The sequence below is a fragment of the Centruroides vittatus genome, unplaced genomic scaffold (genome assembly GCF_030686945.1).
Source record: "Centruroides vittatus isolate TY-2023 unplaced genomic scaffold, ASM3068694v2 contig_18, whole genome shotgun sequence".
Classification (NCBI taxonomy): Eukaryota; Metazoa; Arthropoda; class Arachnida; order Scorpiones; family Buthidae; genus Centruroides; species Centruroides vittatus.
Genome location: NW_027121101.1, coordinates 8175504 through 8185968, shown reverse-complemented (window position 1 = coordinate 8185968; position 10465 = coordinate 8175504). Strand labels below are relative to the sequence as shown.

At 25.9% G+C, this 10465-nt stretch overlaps 1 protein-coding gene across 1 annotated transcript in view; it reads right to left on the bottom strand.

The window, feature by feature from the left end:
* Positions 1-303: 303 nt before the first annotated feature.
* Positions 304-10465, bottom strand: part of LOC136969659 (IDLSRF-like peptide) — a 34531-nt gene continuing 24369 nt past the window's right edge. The window contains exons 3-4 of the mRNA XM_067263948.1: positions 2104-2256; positions 304-994 (exon numbers count right to left, since the gene is read on the bottom strand). Coding sequence (XP_067120049.1) covers positions 801-994; positions 2104-2256 — 347 coding nt within the window. The 3' untranslated portion in view covers positions 304-800. The remainder of the gene's footprint in view (positions 995-2103; positions 2257-10465) is intronic.

Here is a 10465-nt window from a genome sequence, read left to right as displayed (position 1 = left end):
CTATTTTTATAAATTACTAATTATGTTAATTTTAAATTACATTAAACCTACATAAAAGTTTACCCAACAACTATAACAGTTTGAAATTGAATAAAACCACCATAATGCCTTTATATTTTTACTGTATGTAAGTCAATTTTTATATCAAATTTAGTAAAATTCCATCAGACAACAAGGCTAAAATCTAATTTTGATGCAGAACATTGGAATAATTTTTAAAAATTGATCCAAACATTTTTTTCCTCTGTTGATGTTGGAGAGTGAAATGTCATGTTTCATCTACATATATCAAAACGACAAAAATCACACGATATGCATTTATTTCCATGCCATTAACATATCACTCAGACAGAAAAATATATTTACAGATCACAGTTTGAAATCGAAGAAATAGTGTAAATAGAGCAGAAAAAATATTTAAATATGGATTCTATAATTAAGAGTTTACTGTACTAATTTATTTTTCTTGTCTGATTGAAGCAAATCTGTTCTTATTTACGGTTATATTAAAAATACATGTTATCAAACCAAACGGATATTTTTAAAGCGATTACGATGTATAATAAGAAAGAGATATGGGTAAAATCACAGAATCACATTTTGAGCAATGATGTGATTCATACACAAGGATATTCAAGATGCTCGATGCTCGGTTTTTTTATATCGTATAATAATAATAAAAAAAATCAGAGAATAAATAAATATTGCTGTTTTTAATAATTCTTTTCTTAACATCACTTCTTAAGATCGTTCGTCGGATTAAGAATTTAAAATTTAAAAAAGAAATCCGGTTTTACGGGTTAATCCATGAAACCAGTGCTGACTAATTTATCCAAGAAAACCTTGACGTCTGCTAATTCGGAGTCTCTGATCCCCAAAGCTTTGAGCAAACTTAAGTCTCCACTTTCGACTGCCGTAAGAACGCTTCTCAAATGTTCCAAATCGGTTCTCATTAAGTGAAGTGCTGTCCCAAAATCGTCCAAAGTTTCACTCTCTGTAAAGAAATAAATTACAAATTATTAGCACATCAATTAAAACTATCTTTATTGTATTAGTATAACCATTAAACTGAGGAATTTTTAGCATCTTTTTAAGTGAATAATGTTTTGCAAAAATAAATTTTAAACGATATTTTTACAAATACAGTCTAACCTCTGAACAACGATCACTGACGGTAACAAAAAATGACCTTTGTTTGAAGGGTGTTCAAAAGGAAACGTTTATGAATAAACATTTCCTTTTGAAGCTAAACGTGCTAAGAAAGCCTCTTTTTAGCAAACCCATTACGTATTCGATCAGACCCTCAATTGGGCGGCCGTATGGCGAGGGTTGAGGCCCGACGTATCACGATGGGCCACCCCCAAAAAATTCCTGGTATTTTTCGACTCATCTGGATTTTATCCCGGTCCCTCAGAGAGGTAAGCTGCCATGTGCTCGGCCGTTCGCCATTTAGAGACGGCCGTTATTGGAGGTTCGACTGTACTTCTAATATATTGATATATACATTTATATATAATAAACATAATTTACAAATAAAAATAAATGATAGAATTGAGAGTGATATGTTATCATTATAAACAAAAATTTTAGAAAGAGATAATTCGATACTTTCTTTGGCTCTGCCATATCTTTTCGCCGTATTTTTGTTTATGTTTTAGAAGTTATAGTCTATAAATAATAATAATTTACGTCAAAATTATTAAATTATAAGAAAACTTTGAAAATATAATTTATTTAAGAATTTTCTTTCCTGTTGCATTCATTGATTGAAAATGATTAAAATGTGCAGTGTGTGTGTGTGTGGGAATTTTCCACACATTTTCGTCGAGAAAGTAATAATTTCGATTTGAATAATAGTTTTCCTGTAGAAATTTTTCACATAAATCTTTATAATTATTTAATCTATATCAATAATAAATTACCCCAGAAAATTTTATACAAGACGAAGAAAATATTGCAGAGATTTAAAAGAGTAATTGTATATATTAAGAATATAATATAGTTTATATGCAAAAATTTGCAAACTAGGTTTGGTTTAGTTAATTTACTTACAGTTTTAAAGTAAAACGCAATTTAAACAATGAAAAGATCAGTTTAATTTACCCGAGAGAGCAATTGCAACTTTCTGAACTCCTCCGAGTGGTGCCAGTGCATCTCTTGCTCTATTACCAAATAATTTTTCTAGATAATTAGGTCCATGATTTGCTAATAATGTTTGCAAAATGTTAGCCGTTTCTTCTACTGGAGGTCGTTTGGCTGGAAGAAAATAATGAGATGTTAATTGAGGATAAAAACTTAGTCGCTGCCAATTTAAAAAAATTAAATTTATATAAAAGTATTGCATTTTTAGATAACAAAGGATACTTTTAGAATTTTAAGTTATGTTAAACAGCAAGTAAACAACATCTGGAAATGACATGCTCTTCTCTATGAAAGGAAGTAATATATATATATAAATTCGGATGTAGATCTCAGAAAAATGTTTGTAGTTTCCGTATCATTTAACCAATACACTTTGATCTTTATCTGATATAAATTTTATTTCCTTAGTTCTGTCTGTCAGGTTAGTTTTTTACTGATATTTTTCGTGTGTCAGTTATTATATAGCATGATTTTTCGTAGTAATATTCTAGTAACCTAACTACTAGATACGAAGAGCTGAAAAATAAATTAGAGTGCAGGAAAAACCAATAAAGATATATTAAATTTGAGTTTGGTGATGATAAGAATCTTTATAACTAAATATTCCAACGGAATTCATAGCATTTTTATGTCTGCTTATAAGAAATTATTGACTTTGTTTGTATCCGTACGAGTAGCGAATAGTTATGAACAAATGGAAGAAGCAAAATCTTCATAAATCAGAAATCTGTAGGAAGCTAGCTTTCATTAATTATTCATGGAACTATCTCTTTAATGATACATCAGTCTGGGATTCACATGATATACATCAAGCTTACCTGTCCAATTTCTCAGATGAGAACATTTTCTGAAAGGATAAATATCGCTATAAGAAAAAACTTATTTTCAAAAATCTTATTATAATTCTGCGGAAAAGTTACGATATTTTCGAACGAGTTTACGTTTGCTTCATATTCTATTATTAAAAATAACTTTAAAAATACACAAAAATATAATAAGTTAAAATTCAAAAATGATATAATTTCTTTCAAATATAAAGTCATTTTTATAAAAATCGAAATTAGGGATTACTGATTGAAGAAAATCAATTTTAAACTAAAACAAAAAGAAGATCGTTTAGAAAAGAAAAATGGACACATTTTAAATCGAGAAGATTTACTCGCCTCTCACTTTTTAAATATTCAATCTTAGTGGCAGTCAAATGGGGTTCAACTTGAGAAACTAAAATAAATTTTCTACAAATTCTTTCTTACTTTCAATTTCAAAGAGAATTTCGCATTCCTTCGCAGAACAAAAGAAACCATAGGAAAAAAAAAGAAAAAACGAAGATAAGAAGATATCCGATGCAATTTAACAATGACAGCCAGTACATGAAGGATTTACAGATAGAAGGTCTGCTCATGCCCTATTGCCTTCTGGTAACAAATCCGGATGTCCCAGAAACAGATTGAAAAACTATCATTTAGACTAAGTTAAAGATGGTTTATGGATACTCGTATCGGGATAAACATTCATTACAGTAATGAGCAAGTTATATTTTGATATTTGTATATTGGAATTTGTAATACGATCACTTTAATTTGTATAGAGAAGATTTTAATGAAACCATTATAGCGATAGACTTGATTGTATTCTTTTATAATTACGTCCGTCGTTAGAGATCTATTTATTTAGGTTTGAGATTGTTTTAATTAATTAATTTTGGTAAAACATTTTAAGAAAACGTCTAGAATCTTATAAAAGAAAATAAAGTATTAAAAAAATAAACAATTCGAAGACGTTATAATGATGAAAATACATCCATATTATATATTTTACAGTTTAATCACGTATTAAAAATATATATTAAAGGTGAGGATGATTTAAATTTTATGTTAAAATTGAAGAGATCATTTTTTTAAATATTACTTTCAAATTGCTAGATACGTGAAGATATAACCATAATATATTTATCTAGAAGAGTGCCTTGAAAATCGAATAAAAACTTTCTAAATTTTATCATTTATTGGAAATTTTCTCTAGAGGCTCTCACAAAGCCGTTCGAATTGGCTTGATATTTATATCTAAATTCTTAAAATTTCTACAGCGCTAAATATATATTTAAAATCCTTTGTTTAATAATTCCACTATCTACATATACTTATCCTCGATATTACTTGTTATGTTGGAATAAAATATGAAAACTAAAATTCAACACGGATCAAGGATTGATTTAAGTTCAGTATAACTTGATATAAACCAATTTTCAAGACATGTTCAATATTTTATTATTGAATACATTGTGCATGAAATAACATTTCTTTGAACCATAGTACTATAGGAAAATTTAAGTCTAAATTTAGTGGATGAGGAGAGAAAAACAATTTTTTCTACTTTGTTTTTTGCATATGCAATCGTATTTTTTTGTCAATATTTTTGCATAGAGTTAAAATTATAGTATTTCTACATTCAGAATCATTTCAAATCTGTATTTCTTTTGTTTTATGCGCTTTATCGATCAAGATTGGGCTAATACTGGATATTTTAAAGAAAAACTAGATGGATCTAAGAATAAGAATGTATGTAAGAGATATAAAAGCAAAACTGCATTAAACTAAATTTTTTATTTTGTTATTTATTTATATATTATTCCTGTATTCTATAAATAAAATGTGTATATTTTTTTGATTACAAGATCGCTAACGGGAAGAAATAAAAGGAAAAAATATAATTAATTAATTCTGTTTTGATGTAATTGGATATAAATATTTTTTTAAAAACAAACTTCGTACATTAATTTAAAAAAATTAAAATAAGATTAATTTAATACCTGTAAAATTTCAAGAAAAAATTAATTTTCAGCACCGAATTTAAATTTTATGATGCTTAGTGAAAAAAAATACTAATTTTTTTAAATAGATTACTTTAAATCTATATAATTTAGGGTATAAAACGCCGACTTATTAACCTTATTAATTTTTTTAATATATATTTTTATAAATATTAATATAATTTTTTTTTATAAATTAACATTATTGATATTTTGAAAGGTCAAAGGTACAATATCTTATGAAAATATGATAAATTATAAAAATAATCATCATTGTTATTTGCTTAGTGAATTATGTTTGCGGATCTTCCTGAATTTTTCTTTGTTTAATAAATTAAAAGAAAGAAAACAATCAAACACATCAACAATAAAAATTATAGATGAAACCTATTAAAATCTCAATTAAATTTTAAAAATTTCAGGAAAAAAATAAATTTATCTATATATTATTTTCTGTTTCGTGCTATTAAAATAAGGTATCCTTGACAATGCATTATAAATTATTCTAGAAAAAATTAAATTATTAAAAATCATTATTAATGGAGTCTCGAAGGCGTGGTTCATGATTCTTTACATTTATTAGGATTCGTTATATCATACTTCAAATCTGAATATATTCAAAAGCTAACAAACACTTTGTGCAATAAGTTTTATGCATTTATCTAGCTTCAGGCAATTTTGCAAACTTAAATTATAGGTCTTGAATTTGCCTGGTAAGTAAATTTAGTTTGCTGAGTTCGAAGTATGTTTTCACAAAACAGTGGAAACGAATAAAGATCACATTTACTCAACATTAATATCATAAGATTTATAAAATTGTGAAAAAGTTATAACAGTAATAAATGTTTTAAATAAAAAATTATTAATCTTTACATCCAAGTCTAATGCTTTCGTACTTTTAAAATAAAATAATGAATTTGTTTAAAGATTTTAAACTATTTTTCTAATTTTAAGAGATTTTAATAAAGTAAATACGATTATTATTTTTAAAATCGTTCTGCTTAATTAAAAATAAAAACATCAATATTCATTAACATCATTCTATAAATAACGAGCAGACATTCACATAGAAAATCTTCATATAATAATTCCGATTACCGTTTAAATTAAGCAGATTAAATTAAAACATTAAAAGTTTATATACTCGATATAATTTAATTATTTTGAATATATAAAAATGTATTTAAATTAATTATTTAGACACCTGTATTTAATTTTTCATCATTTTAATTTGACTTATAAAAAAAAATCTGCGTAATAAAATTTTAGAATATTTTGAAACAGTATTTTAGAGCAAACGTATATAAACCTGCTTGATTAAAACTTTTTAATTAATATAATCACGTTTTACGTTGCTGAAATTACTATCGTGGGAGAGTCCCAGAGAAATTTCCTCCGGGATAGATTGTCTACATCACTAGATATTAACTAGACCAGATCAGATCTATCAGATCAACAAATATATATATATATATCTTTTTATCGATCTGGTACTTTCAGGTGGACGTTTCTAAGCATTTCTCGTGTTCAGTTTTATAAAGTATATCAGATTATGTTAATCGTTTTCGAAGTTTGGTACTAAATAATCATTATCATTATCTAATACAGATATGGAGTAAACTGTATTAAAATTCCCGAGTACACGTTATCTTTTACCAACCTGAGATAACCAACGAGAAAAGCCTTACACTGTATACCGTAGAAAATAAATGAAAACGATTGTTTAGCAAACAGAGAGATAATGAATGTTATGAGTGAAATTCCTTACAAAATGAATCATAAATCTCTTCCCAATTAATTGGGAGAAATAGAATTAAAGTGTATCAATTCATTACGAGAGTAAATTTGATTAAATTCATCTGTTGGAATTGGTAAAGGATCGATCAATGTATATTAAGTTTGTGTCTTCGGGTTATCTTTCAAGTTGAATATTAATATCAACTTTTAACAACATTCTGCTTTCTACGATATCTTAATAAGTATATTTTGAATATTATTAATTGTTTATGCAAGCCGCTTTCTTATAAGTAATTATAAATAAAAAATATTCTTTAATTACTAAGCTAGATTCAAAAAAATCTATGATTAACTTTTTTTGGGATTATTGAAATTCAAATGATTTTAAAGCTTCTGCCTTGTGAGAGAATTTAATCAGAATTTATGACAAACTAAAATAACATCGTTAAAAAATCAGAGGCATTAACTTTTATAAGTTTTGAATTATTAATTTCTTCGTTAAGTATTTTCCATCTCGAAAACTTTCAACCAATAAATGTGAAAATAATCACTATTGAAAACGTAATAAAGTCTTTGAGAAAGACTACATTTTACATCGTTTTTATCACCTCAATTTACAAGATAATGGATCTTGTTCCCGAGTGTTAAAAATTGGAATGGTTTAGCATAATTTTTAATCTTCGTGAACAAGATCATGAATATTAAAAGTGTGAGTAAGAAAATGCAAGTGTGAAAGTATTTTTTTTTAATAAATGAATTATTATTGCGTGCGATAATACTACAAAATTTTAAATAAGTGGTTCATTAGCGACGACAAAAATGAAAGTTTTATCTGTATCAATCGATAATAAAGAATTATTTTTAAAATATTCGTTGCGGATACAAATCTATCATTTAAAATATTATCCTTGCTTTAAGATTTCATATAAAAACAACTTTCAATTTATGACATTCGGTTGTAGTTCAACTCTTTACTATTGAAACATTTATAAATACATTTGTTCTGAGTATTGAAAGATTAAAGTCGTAACTGTCAAGAATTGCATCTTAAATTGAACTATTGTAAATATGTTTTTCTCTTTTTTGCGACAATTATTCAGAATTTAAAAATAAATAAATAATAAAATTAAATATGTGATTTAATCAATTTGTTATTTCGCGTAATTTTATAAAAAAATACTTAATTTACTTTTCTTAATTTAAAATTTATACAGTTCTTAAAATTAGTTTTGATTCAGATTGCATTCGGAATTATAATTTAAGTTTTATTAATTTAAATTCGAATTAGTTGAATTACTGTGTCGAATTCAGATTACATTATTGACGGTAGATAAATTTAGTAGAATATTAACTAAGCCAAATTACTAATATAATTAAGTTAACATTTTAATAAAATTCCTGCGAAAATTATTGCTCAAAGGTGTTTATAATGTTCTTTTTTTATTATTATTATAGCTTCTTTGCAGACTTTAAAACCTATTTGTTTCTATAAAATTTCTACTTTATTGCAAACGTAAGTACTGTTCTTTGAGGAGTTTGATTAAGTCTTGTTCTATCCAAACACCAAAGTAATTAAGAAACGAATAAAGCTTTGCTTGTAGCATAACTGAGATAAGACCACCTACTTCCTCTAAATGATCCTGTTTTGAATAATCTAGTCGAATTAATCAGTCGTGATACTGTACAGACAGGATTTGAACATTTATATAATGTTACCTTATTTATACATACATTAATTTTCCATTTAAAAGTATTAACTACGATTTCGATAGCGTATCAATAATTTCATAAATAAAGATTTAAACGTTATAGCGAATGATATTTTAATGATTATAATAGTTAAATATCATTGTATAGATTAAACAAAGGAGCTAAATTTTTAAAGAAATCTTTTAATTCGTGGGATAGGAAGTTTATAAATTTTTGATCATAGTGATGAATAGAAAAGCAGATGGAACTGTCATTCAAATCCGTATTATAGTGTTAATACTGGTGTTAGTAAATTACATGGACGATATCGATTTAAACATTAAATATATAATCTCTCCACATATTCCGCTTTTATCTGCATTTATGTGGAGTAACATATATAAATATTTTAGTGTAAAGTTCTTCATTATTCCAGGAATAACTATTTAAATTTAATGACGATAAAATTATAGTTTATAGTAAAATGCTAAAGTATAACACTTAATTATTTACATAATTAATATAATATCGAGTCGTTTCACGAATAAAATAATTATAATAATTTTTTAAGTTGTGCTAAGAAAAATGTTTTTAAATAAATTTATTTTATTTTAAAAATAACATAAATTCATCTTGGATTTTATAGTTTTTGATTAATCATTCTTAAGTGTTGTCTTGATGTTAAATATCTAGATTTAAACAATCGACTTAAGGAAAATGTATTTACTCCAGCGATTTTTTCACTTTATTTTATTTTTCGAAAGATTATAGAATTGTTAAAATAGCTAAATAATCATAATTTAACGTTAAACTTGAATAACATTTTAATTTGTTTAGGGTAATTTCATCTCATGTAAAAAATGCGGATGTTTCATCTGTCTTTTAAACTTATATTTAAATCTCCTTATGTAATTATGTGTGGAACTTTTATTCTTCATAAATGGCAGAAATTCTTTTGTGCGTAATAAGTAAATTTAAGTTTCACTTAATATTTGAAAAGTATTAAATTATCATTAATTTCAGCTGTCAAAATCTTTTCGCGTTGATAAATTCCTTAAATTCGATGGATTTTTGCAAAATCTATATGCTGAGCAGCATAGCTATTTTTATTAAAATTTTAAACATATCTCTTTTTTTAAGATTTATGACTGTTTATGACTTGCTATAAACACGAAATCTTAACATGTATAAGTCTATATAAATAATATCTATCTACAACTGTAACATTTTTATTGTTGCATGGTTATAAATCGTCGCGACCCTTTCATTTAAGAGGAAATATTTAAAATCTCGATAGACATTTAGAATTTTTTAACATTTATTTTTAAAAGTATAATGCTAAATAAAGTATATGTAATAATTTAAAATAATAAAAAAGAAACACAAGTATTGTTAATAATTATATTTAAAAACTATTATAAGGATGCGGTTATTATAATGAACTATGATCTAATTTATGTTCATATTGGCATGGAACTTTTATATGAGAATTATAATATTATATAAAAAATTTCACGTTGAAGTTTTGCATTAGGTGATACTTTAAGATTTAAAAGAAATTATAATTATTTACTACGGTTATCATTTTGGTAATGATGTAAGTATAATATTCGGTTGATACCAATGCCAATAGTATTGACGGAGTATGGCAAAGAAACACGAGCGATCTGCAAAGGTGGCTACCTCCCTGGAGGATTTTCTATGGAAAATTGGTCCCTATTTAGCTGTAGACAGGTCAAGAAAAAAAACCCGGCAAACTGCATGTGGTCAGTCCATTGATTAGGCATAAACTGACTAGTGTTTAGTGGTTTTATTCCTTCTGCCATTTGTGGGAAAGTCTAGTCAAAGTCAAAATATAGTTTATTATTATTATTTATAATATAATTTGAAAAGAAATGTGACCGTATAAAAACCTTTATTTTTTATTATATTTTTTTGTTGGCAAAATAACCAGGAAATAAGGCAGCATCTTATCATTACCGTCTCTAATCTATGCTAGTCGATGCCATTACGGGTTAGGCCTGACCGTAATGGCTTATAATTGAGCGCACTGAACAATCCCTATTGTTCTAGTACCTCGCGTTAATA